This window comes from Urocitellus parryii, chromosome 1, assembly GCF_045843805.1.
Source record: "Urocitellus parryii isolate mUroPar1 chromosome 1, mUroPar1.hap1, whole genome shotgun sequence".
Classification (NCBI taxonomy): domain Eukaryota; kingdom Metazoa; phylum Chordata; class Mammalia; order Rodentia; family Sciuridae; genus Urocitellus; species Urocitellus parryii.
Window position 1 is genome coordinate 138,281,829 of NC_135531.1, and position 18,565 is coordinate 138,300,393.

Consider the following 18,565-nt stretch of genomic DNA (forward strand, 5'->3'; position numbering starts at 1 on the left):
CTGTCCCATCATGTGGGGAGAGGGTTAAAGAGAGGAGGAAGAGAAGTAAAGGAGTGCACTGGGCCCTGCTTTTTTTTTTTTTTGGCACGGGGGATTGAACTCGGGTACTTGGTCACTGAGCCACATCCCCAGCCCTATTTCATATTTTATTTAGAGATAGAGTCTCACTGAGTTGCTTTGCACCTCACTTTTGCTGAGGCTGGCTCTGAACTTGTGATCCTCCTGCCTGCCTCCTGAGCAGCTGGGATTACCGTGTGCACCACCGTGCTCAGCCCTCTGGTGTCCTCTTTTTGACTTTCATCTAGATCTACTGTGCTTCTCTCACTCAGCATCTTGAGTTCATTCACACCAGTTCATGTCACCTCTCATCTGCAAGATGGCTAGGGCTGAGAAGTGTTTCATTTGAAAAAGGGGGAGACTGAGGCTCACTCCTTACCCCAGGTCTCCTGGTGAGCGAGAGGCAAAACTTGAATTTAAAGCAAGGTCCCTTGGCTCCCAGCCTAGGCTCTTTATACTGTTCCTCAAATACTGGTAATGTTCTCAGGGAAATGGGAGAAAGGGGTATAGAACCTGAAAAGCAGCATTCTGATTGGCCGAGAGGGGAACATTAGGACAAAAAAGAATACCAGTCATAGAATGTTGATTTTCCACTTGGATTTATGTCCAAGATGCGTGCAAACAGCTGCCTAGGAACAGACAGCCACCCAGATACAGGCCTCCGACACCACAAACCTCTAGCCTGGGGGCGAAGGGCCTGAACTCCAGGGCCTGGCAGCTTCAGTCTGGGGTCCCTCAGCAGATATGGCTGGCCTGGCCCTCATCCCAGGTGGTGACACCTCTCATGAGGCTATTGTAGGTGGAGTGGAGAGGGCCCCAATGTCAGAATACCCTGTCATTCCTTCCTGCTCTGGAGATAAACCCATTCTTCTTGCAGCTCCTCACAGAGGGGTAGGGATGGACATGGGACAGGTCCTGCTACAGAGCTGGAAGCAAAAATTGAACACACACATGAACTGGATGTGGCACCTGGAGGGGCTGGAACCACTTCTGTGGAGGTTCTGAAAGAAGGGGTCTGGGCTGCAATCCACTCTAAAGATGGAAGTCCAGCTGCTTCAAAGAAAGATGGCAGGTCAGCCAGGTGAGGGCTCTCAACTTGGTGACAGGAGGCAGGGCGGTGAGTTTCCCCTGGTCATCACCAGATGAGGAGCCCATGTGGAAGCCTTGTGGGTGGAGCCTCCCCAGTCTTGTAAACAGTTCAGGGCTGGAGGTATGAGCCGTCTGCACATCTCAGCCTCCTGTCCAGCTGCGGCTCTGGCCACAAAGAATATGTGGCTTCTAGTTTTCGGTAATCTGAGGTCAGCTGGCTCTCCAAGACGAAGATAGAGCCAAATTACACAATCTGGTCTCACTGGGGCCCCTCATGGTCGTTTTTTGCAGACTCTAAATAAACAAAAATGTTGAAGACTTAAGAATTATGTGGTACAGTCAGTTTCAAAGTCTTCTATGGAAGGCAACTCAGTCCCTGTGAAATAAATAACAGCTTGCAACTGACTGCCAGGCTGTGTCTTAGGAACATTCAACATATAATCCTCACCCTGTAGAGTAAGCCCATCATTACCTCCTTCGTGGAGGAGGGAACTGAGACACAGAAATTTTAAAAAGATCTGCCCAAAGTCCCAGCTGCAGGAAGTAGTAGAGCTGGGATATGAACCCAGTCACTGTCACTCTGGCTCCAGCTCCTAGAAGTGAGTAGTTATGGGGGAGGGGTCATCCTTGCCCGCCAGGCCACCCTCTGCCACTCATCAAAGCAGCCTCCAAGGGCTCCACAGACCCTCTGGAAATGACTGATCAGTTTGATATCTTCCTTCATCCTGGCACCAAATCCTACAATCCACACTCCCTGCAAGTCATCCATTCTGCTCTCATTAGCCTCTGCTCTCATTACCTCCTCATAACTGGCTTCTTTTCTCCGCAATTTTAACTCTGGATAAGAAAGTTCTTCATGCCGAGATGGACTTGGTCTCCCTATAGCTCCCACCCACTAGTTGTGATTCTGTTCCCAGAGCTCCATTGGTAAGAGCTCATGAGAGTCCTACAGGGAGGTGAGGACAGTCATTATAGCCTCACTCTGATTGGTGAATGCAGCCCCAGGCCTCTTATAACCTCTTATGGCAAACACTATGGCCAGAGGGAGCTTTCCAAAATGCTAATCTGGTCATTCCACTCTGCTTTAAGACATCCAGTGACTCCAGTAACATGCTTAGGGTACAAACTAGCATTCCTTCCATACTCTGCAAGGCCCCATACAGCGTAGACCTGCCAGGCCTTTACCTGTGTCTTGTCCCCTCTCTCTTTCCCCATGTTGTTCCTGGCTGGTGTTCCCCACACCAGCCTTCCATCAGCTTGCGTCAGCCACTCTCCTTCCATCCTCTTACCAAAGTGTTACAGGTTGGATCTAAATGTTCTGTAAAGGCATTTTGCAGAACAAATGCTAAAGGTATGGTTACCAGCCTGTGGCCCTATTGGGAAATAGTGGAGCATCTAGGAGGTGGGGCCTAGTGGGAGGAAGTCAGGTTGCTGAGGTGCTCGGCATGTGACAACAAACTAGAATGACCCACTTGAATCAAATTGTGAAATATGATGTATTAAGAACTATGTAATGTTTTGAACGACCAACAATAATAAAAAAAAAAAAACTAGAATGAATGAATGCATGATTTCAGTTCCCTCACTCTGGAGCCAACATCAATTCTCTTCCAACAGTACTTGAGAGAGCTAGGCCTCTCAAATCAAACTGGATCAAACCCCCCCAGATCAAACTGGAGCAATACTGGTAGATAAGTTACCTTCTCCAGGGGGCGACAAGCTCTTGTACTAGGGGATCACACTCACCGGGGTCGGCAGGCCTGGTGGAAGGTGGGTCTGTCACTTGGGCGCTCTGATTCCGCATCGTGCCACAGGGTGGACGCCAGGTATATTCTGGCTGCAACGAAACTGGTGCTTAATAATCAATAACACACTCAAAAACTACAACAGCAGATATAATGCCAAATCATAATAAACAAACATCAACTAACCAAGTATAATTTAATCCTTACAACCATCCTGGTTATCATTCCTAGGTGAGGAAACTGAGGCTCAGAGGGTTAAGAAACATTATCTAGCTAGGAAAGGAGCCAAGCTTGGTTTTGAATCCAGGTCTCTACAGCTATAGAATCAAACTCTTTAGCACATGCTACTCCAGTGCTAAAATAAGACATGTATAGAGGATGCTCACACCAGGGAAAGCCAGAGAGGGCTAGATGGTAGGCTGCTATAATTGTCCAGGGGAAGCTGGGGTGTCTGTGCAGTAGAGGGACTGCTGAAGATGGGGCAGGGGACAGCAGCTCTTTGGAAAAATAATAAGAGGAAAGCAAAAAAAGAAAAATGTGATAAGAGAAAAGGAAGAGGAGGGGGAAAAGGGAGAGAAACATAGTGACGCTCTGGAATCTGGCACATGTGGAGATGATAAAGAGTCAAGCCCAAATGGACCTCCCTGGCCTGGGCCTGGAGGGTGCCCTCCTTCCTGTCCTGAGCTGTTACTCAGTCTTCTCCTTTCTATACCAGTAACCCTGAACAGCTGTGGGCTGCAGAATTCTGACTCCTAGGAGAGCAGGCCAGACCTAGGCCCTGGACACCTGCCTGCCACCATGGTGCTGCTCATGAATTGCTGAGGCTGCAGTGTCTGACACCTTCACTTGACCTTCCTCTCTGGAAAAGGCCTGGAATAGCCCCTGTGTGTGTTCTTGAGGGAAGGAGGGGCAGACTCACCAGATGGAAGAGGCGCGAGTTGGGGAGTGGGGGCGGATGCTCCATGGCCATGGGTGGTGGAGGGTAGCGGATCTGGGACCAATCCTCAAAGCCATGGTGTGGCACCATGGCTGGTGTGGGTGGGTAGGCATAGAGGTAGGGCCCACAGAGGTGTTCCGGAAGGGGGTCTACATGGTATCGCTCTTCTGAGGCCTGCAAGAAAGGTTCACATCTGACCCTGGCTGCAACAGGCTACACAAGCCATCCTAGTGGCACCTATCTCACTTCCATAGAATCTTAGCTTTCTAAAGGTACTAAAGGCTGGGACATGGACATGGGAGGTGGGACTTGCCGGCTGGTACATGGCACGGAAGGCGAGTACGGGCATATGCAAAGATGGTACATGAACTTGGAAGGGTGGCACCTGGCATAAACAACTGGCACATGAACTCAGAAAGCAGGTACACACATACGAGAGACTAGTACATGCCATAAAACCTGGTACATGAGAATGGAAGGGTGGTACCTGGGCACTGAAGGTTGGGTACAGGGCCACAGGTATCCATGATGACAGTCACTGTGTCCTAAGCACTTACTCTGAGCCAATGACTGCTCTGTGCCTGTTTCACCACATTGGTGAGTTGACAGAGAGTGTCAGCACACAGCCCCTCCCATCAGACTGCACCCCTGGAGAAGGTAAGAAGTGACGAGTGCTGCCTCCTTCCTTAAGATGCTCACCTTTGCTTTCCTCTTCTGCTGTTTGAGGGTTTCTTTTGCCTTCTCAAATTCTTTGAATGATTTTATCTGGAGAAGGGAGGAAGAGAAGCCTGTTGGCACAGGTAGTTCCTAGCCAGGTCTAGGCCCAGTGCCTAACTGGACCAGAAAGTGGACTGGCTGAGGGCCTAAGTACCTCTCTGGGTCATTGTGCCTAGGCTAGTCCCAGAAAAGGCCCCTGGGGCCCCGCACAACATAGGCTACTAGCTATGGGGTGAGCCTCTCACCATGGGTGGTCTGAACACAGTCAGCAGGTTTGTGTGAGCCTCACTGCTTCCGTATTAAAATCTTTCAGTTCCATTGTGAGTGGGTGGGTGAATAAGGGCCAATTCCTAAATTTGTTCCTGTAGCCATCAAAACTGATTGTGGAAAGTAAGAGCTAGAGATGCCTTAGAGTTAGTACTCAGACCTAGAGGGAATCTGAGGTCTCTGAGAGAAGCTTCAGTCTCTTGGACAACTGCCCTGCCCTGAGATTGTCCGGCTTCTGTTGAATTTTTCCACGTCAGCATTTTATATCGGGTCAGAGGGCAAGGGATTTGCCAAGGTCATAGAGAAGTTTGGTAGCAGAGCTGGAAAGGAACCAGAGAGTGTCCTGACAAAGAAAGGCCCTCTAATTCTTACTCCTCCCAATAAGGACAGTCTAATGCCCCTTCCTTAGTCCATTTGTTCCCACCTGGGCATTGGACAAGGTGACCTGGGCCTGCAGTTTCTCCACCTGCTTCTTCAGTTCCTCCTTCTCCTCATTCATTCTCTCCCGATCACTGCGCTCCCTCTGGAAGTCCTCTTCAAAGATCTTCACCTGGAGGGCACAGTGGGGTAGATGGGGGAGTGAGCATCTTAGCAGGAACTCCAACTGCTCAGGCCCTTACCCCATGCTTCCTGCTGGAGGCAACTGATATCAGGGCTGGTTTTGCCCTGTCTCAGGGTCACCACAGGGAATGGGATGGGTGCATCTAGAGCCCCCGCCCACAACTTCAAACAGAGTAGTTCTGTGTCCTTCAAGGCAGGACTTTATTTGAATGAAAGATTCATGTTAAAAAAAAATAAAAATAAAAGGCTGAAAGCCATCAACCAGTCCAATCCTTTCATCTGCCAAGGCCCACAAAGAGGTGGAGGCCACATAGGCCACAGAACCAGTGCATGGCGGCGCACTGGAGTTTGGGTCTGCTGGCTCTCAGAGAAGAGGACACATCACTCTCCCAGGATTTTGGGTATCCGGGCAAAGGACAGGTTAGGCAGGGCCCTTGCTCCAAGCCTACAGCTTCACACCTCACAGCAGATCATTGAGATGCTGCCTGGGGCCAAGAAAATTTAGGGGATGAAAAGAGTTGTATAAGCAGCACAGAGACACGGGGGACAGCCATCACCTTTCAACGGCCTGCCAGTCTCCCATATCCCAAAGAGAAAGACTGTTTCACGCTAGTAAGTCTGTGCTATCTTTCCAGTGCTTGCCAATCTCTGAGAAAGAGGGCTCAAGTTCTTAGTATTCACCAGGCAAGAGTATCCGGTTATAGTTCAATAACACCGTTTTGCTTTTATTGTATTTATTGCTCATAGTTACTTTCTATTTGTGGCAAATAAATAGGTTTTTCCATGTATAGTAGTGATAGAAAGTTCCCTTTAAAATAGACTTAATTTTTTACACATAAGTAAGAACCAAGTAGGGCACAGAGATGGCTAAGTCATAAAGGTGGCAGAAGAGTGGACTTAAGCCAGAGACATGCTGCTGGAAACAATAAACCTACACCCGGGCAGGGGTCCTGCCAATGGTCAGGGAATGGACTCCTATTTACATGACCCCACGCTCATGCTGACTCTCAGGAATGCCCAACTCCCCTGCAGTCTCACCTGCTGTTTTAGTAACTCGTTTTGTGTCACCAGTTCCTGTTTCCTTAGGAGGCCAGCAGCTCCTTCTGGGCTCCCAAAAGCTGTTGGTGGAGATGACGGGGAGGCCTGGATGCTCAGTGCTTCCTCTAGAGCCTGGGATCAGGTAGAGAAGGGAGAGAATCACAGGGAACCCTTGGAATTCAGGCCCCTTTGGAGCTCATTCCCAGGGATCCTCTTCATGATAGTAATAATCACCACCACCAGTACAGCTTAATAAATGCTGCCCTATTTATTAACATTTTGTACACATCCCCTCATTTGAGCCTCTCCACAGTTCTATGAAAAAAAGACTCTGATCATCACCCCTACTTTACAAATGTGAAAACCGTGGCTCAGAGACCCAAAGTGACTTGTCCAAGGTCACACAGGAGTGTGTGGCAATGTAGGAATTCAAACCCAGCATATGCTCTTAACCAGCAGGCTAAACTGTAGAAGGGGAAATCTCCTTCTCTTAACAGATGCAGCTCAATTCTTAGTATCGAGACCTAGAAAGAATCTGAGGTCCCTGAGAGATGCTTCAGTTCCTTGGATAACTACCTTACCCTGAGATTCTTCGGCATCTGTTAGATTTTTCAACATAGCAATCCATTCCCATTCAAGCCAGCCCTTCCACTTTAACTCTTGTAGTTACATTATGCTGGGTTTTAATTTCTTCTTATGCAAGATTTTATCTAACACTGATGATAAACTGAAACATCAACAAATAACATTTTGAAATAAAAACAGGAAAGCACCCTTGATCTACCATGTTCACCAAATAATGTTTTTTATGTAAAACACTATGCTCACATCTTTTAAAAGGCTTCTATTAACTGCTTTTCTCCTTTAACCCTATTAACTGTTAACTTTAGAGCTCTGGAACATCTCTCAAGGCTGGTCACCCTTCATCACCACCTGGACTTCAGCCCCTGACCAGCAGGGACTCTGCATGCCAGGCCTCAGCATTGCTGACAGTGTCTCCTACAATGTTTCTGTCTCTGAGGGGAAACAGAGGGCCTTCCCAGCTGGGACTTGGGCCCCTATTCAGGCCCCAGCTCCCTAGATACGAGGAAAGTGCTGAACCAGTAGCCAATTCAGGATGCTCTGAAGGGAAGTGATGGCTTCACTTTTTTCTTCTATCCCACTCCATTTTTTAGATGAGAAAACTGAGGTCCAGGCACAGGGAGAGGACTGCCTGAGGCTACCTGCCTTGCATGACTCATTCACACAGATGTCTCTGTTCCCAGCTCTTCCATTAAAGCCAACTCTGCCACTGGGCAGTACCTGCCTGGATTTAGACCTCCAATCTCCCCAGCTCAGGGCAGATCATTTTTCTTCTGGGGAATAGGTCCCAAGGCCCCTGACTCAGCATAATCAATGACTATAAAATATCAAAACCAAATAGAGGGGGTGGGGTGTAGCTTAGTGGTACAGTACTTGCTAATACGGTGAAGGCCCTGGGTTCGATCCCTAGCACTGCAACAAACAAAAAATAAATAGAAAGAGATGCCCCAGCAGGGCTTCGACCCAGGGAAAAACAAACTCATGCTAGAGTCCACTGTGAACAGAGTCAGGAGACAGAGGGAAAGGAAAAACAATTAGCACAGAGGGAAAAGCTGAGCCACAAACTGAACAGCTCCTTCTGGCTTGCCAAGGGCTTCCTTTCAAAGCCCCCTCCTTTCAGCTTCTCCCTTAAACCCCTTGGCTGGAGGTAAAGTGGGGCTAGAATGCTTCCCACCAGGATTCAGATGGCAAAAAAGAGGCTAGAGTGGCTAAGCTGGGACCAGAACCAGGCCTCAACCAGGCCTGTCCCATTGCAACTTACCCTGGTACAGACAAGAGAGTTTCTAGTTCACCCAGCCTCCACCCTGTCCCCCCAGATCCCACTTCACAAGGGTGAGACCCCTGGGCCCGTGCTCATCCATTCTCTTCAGTGGTGTTTCCTGAACACATGCTTGGTGCCAGCACTGGGCAATGCCCTGGGTAAATGCCCTGGTAAGGATTTGTGCCTCATTGCTAGATGGAAAGACAGTAGAGGAAGGAACTACCAGGGAATGAGAAAGGCTGTGAAAAGAGCTGCTGAATTTTAGGAGTTTAAAACAGGGTGATCTAAAAGATACCCAGGGAAGGCTTTGTTGAGTTAGTGATGCTAAAGCTCACCCTGAACAATCAGTAGGGCTGGTATCAGGGTGAAGGGCAGCATGTAGAGCATCAGAGTAAAGGCTGGCACTGCTGGAAGAGGTAGCAGGTGCAAAGGTCTAGAGGAGAGCAAGCCCAGGCTCCAGCAAGGGCTAGATCACTCAGGGCATGGGGAGGCAACAGTAAAGCGGGCAGGAACTGTGATGTCAGCTCGCTGACCAACAAGTCACCTCTCCTAGGTTGAGGGCACCAGCAATGGGGTGGGTCTTTCCCTCCCCATCCAGGGGACAAGAGCCAAGATGCCTACCTTGTTGAGCCGCTGGATCTCCTTTTCCTGGTACTCTCGCTGCCGCGTGAGTGGGCTCAGCTGATCCTGCAGGTACTTGACCTTCTGGCGCAGCTCCTTGGCCTCTGCTGTCAGCTGCTCCTTGTTGTTCTGCAGGGAGCATGGGGTTGGTAAGTAGGGAGCCTCTCCAGGAGGCCCTGACCCCCTGTTCTGCCTGCCCCAGCCCTCCCCCATCAACACCTCCTTCTCTCTCTCAGCCACCTTCTCACAATGCTCCTGAGTAAGGCACTTGATAAAAATATGGTGATGCCCACACAATCCTGCCCTCAAGGAAGAGATGCCTGGAGGAGTGAAAGACCCTAAGTTCTGACACCAGCAACTCCATCAACCAGCAGAGATCCTGGACCCCATCCTAGCCCTTTTGTTTGAGCTTACTTAAATGCCAAGGGTAACAGGGTTCTTAACATGAGTCACAGAGGGACCTTGGGAGAGCTGTGCCTGAAACTGAGCATATAACTGTCTGTGTCTACCAGATTCGCACGGGGGTCTTCTGTGATCCATAGGGAGTGAGGAACTATTGACAAATTCTAAAGAAGCTTTCAGCTTGTAGTCTCTTAGTTTAGAGGATAGATGATACTCAAGGACATAAATGTAGCTCCCAGGTGTTCCTCTAGAAAGAAACACACAGGTAGTGTGGAGTTATAAGAAAGATCATTGCATCTGAGAAGAAATCAGGGAAGATGTCAAGGTGAGCACCTCTGTCATGATACTAGGAAACCAGGATTTCTGCATCACAGATAGCATAAAGACACAGGTCCCATAATCAATGGAAAATGGGGAGGTGACTTACTTAAGGCCATAGCACTCTGGGCTAGAATCCAGGTGTCCATTACTCTTTCTCCTTCTGGTAAAAGGAAGTGTTCACTACAGTGGGCAGACCAGGCACACCCCAAATAAACTGTATTTCTATGTGTCCAAATGTGAAAAACGGTCTGGAAATAGATGTACCAAAATGGTGTACAGGGGTTACCACTAGGGAAGGCCCAGAACTGGGGTAGTAAGTATTCCAGGAAAACTTTCACTTTATTTGGTAGTGTGTCAACATTCTACAATGGTGCATTCACAGCATGAGGATCAGGAGAGAAACCACAGGGTCAGCATTCACCCAGCCCTGTGTGACCTTACTCGTTATTCCACAAACTGGTAGGTGAGCTGCTTCCAGCCAGAGATGGCTCAGAATACATGGCAGCTGCCCAGAACTCCCTGCTTAAGAGGCTCTAGAATGAAGCATGGCCTCTAGTGCCAAGTGCTTATCTATAGGGCCACACTCTGGAAACATTCCACTGTCAGATTCCAGGGATTTGTGTCACATACTAAAGTGAGTGAGGGGACCGTGAGCTAGGATACCTGGCTGCGAGTCATAGAACATAACTATGCACTCATGAGAAAACCCAGATGGTGTCCTCCCAACTAAATCTTCAAGGTAAGGTAGGGGGTGGTCACAGATGCAGGCTGGCTGCCCAGATAAGCCTCCTGGGTGCCACATGCTCATGGAAGAAACTCTGAAATGCAATTCATGTTTAAAATGTCCTTTCAAAATCTAGGCAAGGGGCTGGGGCTATGGCTCAGCAATAGAGCACTCGCCTAGCATGTGCAAGGCTCTGTGTTCAATCCTAAGAACCACATAAAATAAATTTTAAAAAAAGGTATTGTGCCAACTACAACTGAAAAAATATTTGAAAAAAAATCTAGGCAAAGTTGGGTGTGGTGGTGAATGCCTATAATCCTCAGTGACTTGGTATGCTGAGGCAGGAAAATGGCAAATTCAAGGTCAGCCTCAGCACCTCAGTGAGGCCCTAAGCAACTTAGACTCTGTCTCAAAATAAAAAATAAATAGGGTTGGGGATGTATCTCAGTGGTAAAATCCCCTGGGTTTGATCCTCCTGCGCACGTGTGTGTGCGTGTGTGTGTGCACGCGCGCGCTCGCTCACACACACACACACACACACACACAAAGTCTAGGTAAAAGAAGCCAGCGTCCAGTTCCACCAAGGGATGACACAGTGACATGAGTAAAACTCCGAAGGTCTGGGAGTCATGTGGCTTTTCCTCTTTAAGCTGCTCCAGGATCCTGAAGGGCTATGGATGGCATTAGTCACACATGCTTTGGCAGATGCCATTTCTTCAAGGACCTGCTGGTCCTCTAGGATGAATCTGGTCCCCATTCCCCATTCTGTCCACTCTCTGATTCCTATAACTTCTTTGTAATACTTAATATACTTTCACTTCAATTAGTTGTTTAGCATCTCTTCCCCAGTCAGGGCAGGGTTGGATAGTTCACATTGAATCTCTATGTCCAGCTCAGTGCTTCAGGCATGCTCTGGTGAAAATTGACTAGACAAACGAATAAATAAAGCTTTGCCTGTTAGCACCTCCCCTCAAAATCCTATCACTATGCTAAAGAGTTGGTAGAATGGTCCCTCCAGACTGCTTCTATCATATATATATATATATATATATATATATATTTTGGCTTTACTGGGGATTAAACCCAGGGGTGCTCTACCACTGAGCTACACCCCTAACCCTTTTTATTTTTTTAAGACATTAAGACAAGGTCTCCCTAAGTTGCCCCAGATGGCCTTGAATTTGCAGGAGGAAGATGCCACATAATAGGGATTACAGGAATGTGCCACAGGGCCCAGACTGGATCACTTTCATATCATGTGCTTCCTGTATAATTTCTATTTCTTACAGAAATCTTTCTATAAGATTTTTTGATAAGTTTTCAGAAAATACAAAATAATTTTAAAAAGAACTACAGAGCAAATCATTTTTTCATATGTTACTCTCTAAATGGTTTTACCATTTAGAAATAAAATAAATAAAAGATAGGTCACCCTTTGCCTTTCTCCTTTCTTCAAGATCCCTGTCCATATATTCACACACATATATGCACTGCACACGTGCATACACAGGCATGCTTAGTCATAAGGTCACTCTTTATGTCTTTAGGATTTAATCTTCTTTCTTTTCACAACAGTTTTTCTATACATGTTTATACATCTAGATCAAGTTCATTTAAGAGAGCTTGAAATGCGAGGAGAATCTGCAATAACTAATCACAGTTTTTGAATTTTTAACTACTTGTGATACCTCATGGGAATTTTTTTCTCTTTACACATTTTTTATTGGCACATTATAGTTGTAGATAATGATGAGATTTGTGGTTACATATTGTACATGCACAAAATATAACAATATAATTTGGCCAATATCATTCCCCAGTACATCCCTCCTCCCTTTGGGCTTCCCACCCCTTGGTCCCCTTTCTTTACTGATCTCCCTTTGATTTTTGTGAGGCTCCCTCCCGCCATCTTTATTTTCCATTTTCCTCTCTAGCTTCCACACATGAGAGAAAACGCTATCAGTTTCTAAGACTGTAACTGAACAAACCTCACTGAAAACAAGAAAATTTGAAAAGCAACAGCTAATCTAATTGTTTTTATTTTCAGAAGGAAAACTGAGGCAAAGGGAAGGAAAATGCCTCTGCCCTTGGCCACACAGCTCTTGAGCACTTGAGCTAGAACCTGGGCCTCCTGACTCTACTCTTGGCTCACTGACTCCATGGACTGGTGGCTAAAAGGGAGGGGAGTGCTGAAACTACAAGGCACAGGGGTCACACTTGCCTCCTCCATTTCAATCTTGGACTTGGCCAGCAGGAGCTTGCGGTCAAAGTCTCGCTGCTTCTGCTCCCGCTCAGCTTCTAGGTCAGTCACCTGCTTCTGCAGGTCTGCCAGCTTCTGGCGCAGCTCAGTGATCTGGGTTCAGAGGCAGAGAAAGGGACTGCATGAGGGCTGGGGTAGGGGATGTGCCTGGGACGTGGGCAGGGCTTGGCTTCTATGGGGCCTCTGACACTGCCACGGAGCTTCTCATATGGACCATCCTGGGGCTCAGCGTGGCCTCCCCACAAGGCTCAAAACTGTTGAGAAGGAAGCAGCAAGACTAAGTATGCCCTAAGAGCCCAGCCAAGAACCCCCATCTTACCTTCTGCTCATATTGCTGCTTCATGGACCGGAAATGCTGGTCCCATTGCTTATTCACTTCTAGCAGCTGTGGGGAAAGATGAGGGTTAGAAGCAGAGAAGGAATATGGAGCACCAATACTCCATGACTTAGTCAACACTAAGACAGGAAAACAGTAATCATTTTGGTGTAGGATCATGGAGCATGCACCTTTTCAGAGGGCAACTGGATTATGTATTAAAATTTCATGTTTTTATTATCTTGAACCTAATACTTCCACTATGAAAAATTTAACCAACAGAAACACTTACACAAGGTGCAAATATTTATAGACTGATCATCTTAGCCATGTTTATATTACAAAAAAAAAAAAAATCCAGAGGCCAACATTTGTGTAGAAGATAGGTTAAGTATACTATAATGTAAAAAGATACTGCAGATATTCAGAAAATAAGGCATCTACTATATTTTCTTAGTTCAAAGATAATACTAATTATAGGCCCCCTCTTGATGTAATAGTTCCTCAACTCTACATCATTAAATAAATAAAACAATGGAAAAGGGTATCCCAATTTCAGAAACATTATATGTGAAAAATATTTAGAACTGAAGGAATATGGCATATATAGATAGAAATAGGTACCCTCAAAGACAGCTGATTTTAAAAGAAAAAAGACTAATTTATAAAGTAGTTTGTATCATTTTATTTTTATGCATTAAAAAACTGAGAAATATGGAATAAACTGGTATTAGTTGCTGTTATCTCTAAGAAATGATATTCTCAATATTTTAAAATAATGAGCACTGCATTACTTTTTTTTAATAATTTTTTTAAGAGAGAGAGAGAGAGACAGAGAATTTTTTAATATTTATTTTTTAGTTTTTGGCGGACACAACATTTTTGTTTGTATGTGGTGCTGAGGATGGAACCTGGGCCGCACGCATGCCAGGCGAGCGTGCTACCGCTTGAGCCACATCCCTAGCTCCGAGCACTGCATGCATTACTTCTGAAATCTAAAAAGAAACCTTTCTAACAATCACCTAAAATTAATATGCACGTAACAAACTTTCATATGTGAAGAAGGACAGAGGGGCAGAGGCTCAGGGTCTAGGAAAGGAGCAGTGAGGAGAAAAGGAGCCTAGGGAGGAAGGACAGTACCAAGGCCACTAGAAAGAAACTGGGCTTTTACCTAGGCCTGGAAAGACCACGCTGTGTGGGGGAAAAAGGTGGAGGAGGAAGACCATGAGATACCAGGGGAGAGCCTGAACTTTTGAAGACTCTGGGCCAGTGGGAAGTTGTGTTTCAGGAGGGCAGGGGACCCTCCTTCATGTCAGACCCTCCGAGCTGCAGGTGCAGTCAGAGGAGTTCTCCATCCCCAATACTGAAACTCACCTGAGCTATCACCTGTTCCCACCATCCATTGTGTACTTTGGGAGCCTTCTTAAACCCTTCCATTGTCCCCAGTAATTTCAGGTTGTGCCACAAATTCCATTTCCTTAGAGTGACCCCCGTGGGCAGTTCAAGAGAAGACAGCAGCAGATCTCTTCCTTGGGTGTATGGTTCAGTGGTCACCATGGCAACTCCCCATGGTAACTTGGGACTAACTGGAGCCTAGAGGCCGGGCGAGTCCTTTATCCTGCTGGTCCCAGGAGGGAAGAAGGGTCTTTCCTGACTACCCCACCAGCCACTTACCTCCATGCGCTGCTGCTCCAGCATCTTCACCTTCTTCTCAGCTGCACCCAAGGCCCCCACCTCTGGGACCTTACCTGCCATTACACCAGCCTAGGGAGAAACACAGAGGGTCTTTAACAAAGCCTTGAATAAAAATTGTCTTACCCATACACCTCCATGGTCTAGCCCTCCCACATCCGACTTCTCTACTCCTCCCACCGATAACCATCCCAAGCATGACTCCCCCTTCTGGAAGTCATGATGAGGCTCATGGTGGCTGTCAGATGCTGCCCCCTCCCCACAACTGCCTTCCCTGCTTAAGCTGTATCTCCCCGCTCTGGCCACTCTCCCTCCGCCTACACACATATGGGCCCAAATACTCTGGCCTGGGAGCAAGGAGTTACATAGTTGTTAAAGAATTATAAAACTTTTATAAAAATTAAAGATTTATAAAATATTTAAAAATATGCATGATTGATATACACATATGTATTTCCAGCTCTGTCCTCTGGAAGGTCCTAAAACTGACACGGTAGCAGTAAGCACACCTTGTACGCACAGCTTAGTTTCTAAATACCATTTTCCAGTAAAAAAAAAAAAAAAAAATCAGGGATCCTTGGAGAAATGAATTTCAGAGCAGGGGTAGGGAAAATATAAACTGAATTTGGAGTATCATATAGTGCCAGAAAGTAAGGAAGTGCTCATAATAATAAAACAACAACCATAATAACTAATAGTAATAGAGACATGGGCTGGGATTGTGGCTCAGTGGTAGAGCGCTTGCCTAGTATGTGTGAGGCACTGGGTTCGAGCCTCAGCACCACATATAAATAAATAAAAAATGAAGGCCCATTGACAACTAAAAAATATTAAAAAAAAAATAGAGGCATATCAAAGGGTCACAGGAAACAACTTCAAAGAGCTTCCCAAGCCAAAGCTTAACAATTTGAACAGCTAAATCAAAACACTATTGGGTTACAAACCAATGTACAAAACAAGTATCCTTGAAACCATACTGATAGCAAGAAATAGCTGAACAAATAGATAAATAGATGAGAAGGGATAGCTCTTCTTTGTAAGAGAATTTCAATTAATAAATATGGAAAGAATGAGAGAAATAAAATCATCATTAAAATACTACAGTAATCAGGCATGGTGGTGTACAATTGTAATCTTAGCAGCTCAGGAGGCTGAGGTAGGAGGATCACAAATTCAAAGTGAGCCTCAGCAATTCAGCTAGATCCTAAGCAACTTAGTGCGACCCTGTCTCTAAATAAAATATAAAAAGGTCTGAGGATGTGGCTCAGTGATTAAGCACCCTCTGGGTTCAGTCTCTGATACAAAAAAAAAAAAAAAAAAAGCTATAGTAATACATACTGCAGAAGAGATCCAACAGTGAGTACCTCACATGTGTTAGGTAAGTGCTAATCAGTAAAGTTAAGAGAAACAGGGTGTTTGCATAGTCTCAAAGTTTCTCCTCAAAAATAGTTGTTGATTACTTTTATGAGTCACTTTTATCGTAGTGCAACTTGACAGTAGCACCTTTGCCAAGTGATCAAGGTTAGCAGTAGTAACATATTCTGACATCATGAACCCTAAGATGAGGTACTGAGAAGGGGCCAGCAAACTTCACTTGTGTACTCAGAATGTTACTTCTGTGGGACTCTTTCCAAATCTGTAACTGCAATCTAATCTTTGGAAAACATTAGGTAAACCCAAGTTGAGGATCAGTCTACAAAACAAGTAGCCAGTATAGCTCAAAAGTGTCAAGGGCATGAAAAATGAGGATCAGATGAGAACTGTCACAAACTGGAGGAGACCAAGAAGACTGGCCTCCTTCATACCTCCCTGACAACATAATGCAATGTGGGATCCTGGATTAAATCCCAGAACAAATCAAGACACGAATGAAAGACTAGTGATATCTGAATAAAGTCTGCAGTGTAGTTAATAGCATGATACTGTGGTTAATTCCTAGTTTTGGTAACTGAACCATGGTTATTTAAGATGTTAACATTAGGGGAAGCTAGAGGAAGGGGATGTGAGAACTGAACTCTGGATTGTTTCATTTTTTGTTGTACAAAGTTATCTCAAAATGAAAAGTTTTTAAGATAAAAATCAGTAAATAAAAAGTGTTAGGTGAAACCAAAGAATAATGAGTGTAGAACTTGAACACTGGCTCTATCTCCAAGCCCTTCTGTGAGGAAGGCCAAGACCTGGTCCTCTCGCCCTTAATATGAGATTAACAGGCGATGGTCTAAGCAGGCCCCATATGGACCTCTGATGTTTGAGTCCACTCTCTGACTTCAATTTGTCCTGGAGTCATATTCTATTTTTATATTCTCTTTATTCCCTGCCTTCCAATTCACCTCTGTGCTATCCCAGGCTTGTGAGGTTCAAGTGCCCCCTACAGGCTAAGGCCTGTAAGAACACTATGGCAGCAGAAGCGAGGCAGGGAGCAGAGAGCTCTCTCCAGGTAAGAGAGCTCTTCTCCTTTGAGAAGTGGGAGACAGGTCACCCTCTTGGAACCTGCTATCTCCTGGAAGGGAGCTGTGCTTATCTGTCATGGTTGATGGCTACTGGGAAAGAAAGAAGCAGGAGAATGCCGGGCTCCTGGATGGCATGCCCTGAATCTCTACCGAGAGCAATCTATGTGGAAGAGTAAGAAAGAACTGTAGGGTTAGCAGACCTGGCTGCTACCACCAAATGTGCCATTAAAAGCAATAGCTGGGGCTGGGGTTGTGGCTCAGTGGTTGAGCACTTGCCTAGCATGTGTGAGGCACTGGGTTCAATTCTCAGCACCACATACACATAAGTAAAATAAAGGTCCATCAACAACCAAATATTAGAAAATATCAGAAAAAAAATTAGAAAAATATTAAAAATATTAGAAAATATTTAAAAATATTAGAAAAAAAGCAATAGCTAATGCTTACTATTTACTCCAATAAACCACCTCATGTCCATTTGCATCACTAAATCTTCCCAACAATTACTTGTGGGAGGTGTTACATCTCCATTTTACAGAGGAGGAAACTGAAGCCCAGAGTGTATATGTAACTTGTCCAGGGTCACAGTGCTGGCCTGAGGTGGAGCCAGAATTCCACCCATATGCAGCACCAGGGCACAGGCTTCACACCTCCCTGGAATACACGCCTCTCATGGGACCAGAGGCCCTGGATTCCAAGTACAGAGATGTCCTAGGTGTATGGGCAAGTCGCTTCCTCTTTCTGACAGTCCAGTAAAAGCCTCTGGCCTTTCAAGATAAGTCAGGTAAGATAAGATGATACAAAAGGTTTTGGAAAGGCCAGCTGACAGAATTCCATACCTGAGGTGACTCAGCACCTAGAAGAGACCAGGAGAATTCACAAGCCACCTCCTTAAGAGGGCAGGTAAGGCAGACTGAACAAGAGAAGGGCTTCATGGGCTGGGATTCAGAAGGCCAGGAGTGAGCAGACCTTGGCCATTTAGCAATGGGTTTCCCTGACCATGCCCTCGCCTGCCTGATAGCAGGTGACACAGGAATCTGAACTGCACAATGACACATGACCTCTTCAAACCTCTTGCCATAGCTGTAAAGTGGCAAGCCCTGCCTACCTCAGTGTAAAGAGAAGGCTAAAACGGGATAATGGATTTGAAAGTCCTGACTCTCTATTGCCACATAATAATGAGGAATTACATTATTAAGGTAATTACTACTATTTCATAGGAGTAGGGTTTGTCAAAGACATTCAGTTACTATGTAGCTGTTAAACCCCACTTAAGGGAAAGAATGCATTGAGAAAGAGTTGGGACTCAGGGGTATGGTGAAGACTGGGCAAGGGGTTCTTGGGACCAGGCTGTGTACCAGGCTTAGAAGTGGAGGCAAGAGGAAGAAGTGGTTCAGCTCTGTGGCATTATCAAACTATGCCTGTGGCCAGCACCTTCTTCTCTCCACTTCAGAGGCTTCTGTGGAGCTTAACAGAATCCCCAGAGATTGTTCAACCCAATGCTCTAATTCTGCCTGGAATACAG

The 18,565-nt window shown here is 46.0% G+C and overlaps 1 protein-coding gene across 6 annotated transcripts in view; it reads right to left on the bottom strand.

Annotated features, from left to right (window-relative positions):
* Window positions 1-639: 639 nt before the first annotated feature.
* The window catches only part of Tnip1 (TNFAIP3 interacting protein 1), a 50,441-nt gene continuing 32,515 nt past the window's right edge, over window positions 640-18,565 (bottom strand). For 5 of the 6 annotated variants that reach the window (XM_026400153.2, XM_026400152.2, XM_026400154.2 and 2 more), the window contains 10 exons: window positions 14,573-14,662; window positions 12,902-12,967; window positions 12,544-12,675; window positions 8,876-9,004; window positions 6,412-6,543; window positions 5,237-5,362; window positions 4,528-4,593; window positions 3,811-4,002; window positions 2,893-2,983; window positions 640-1,440 (listed from right to left, as the gene is read on the bottom strand). In XM_026400153.2, the coding sequence (XP_026255938.2) occupies window positions 1,406-1,440; window positions 2,893-2,983; window positions 3,811-4,002; window positions 4,528-4,593; window positions 5,237-5,362; window positions 6,412-6,543; window positions 8,876-9,004; window positions 12,544-12,675; window positions 12,902-12,967; window positions 14,573-14,662 (1,059 nt within the window). In that variant the 3' untranslated portion in view covers window positions 640-1,405. Of the gene's footprint in view, window positions 1,441-2,892; window positions 2,984-3,810; window positions 4,003-4,527; window positions 4,594-5,236; window positions 5,363-6,411; window positions 6,544-8,875; window positions 9,005-12,543; window positions 12,676-12,901; window positions 12,968-14,572; window positions 14,663-18,565 lie in introns of those variants that run through there. The other variant, XM_026400155.2, reaches the window with a different exon arrangement.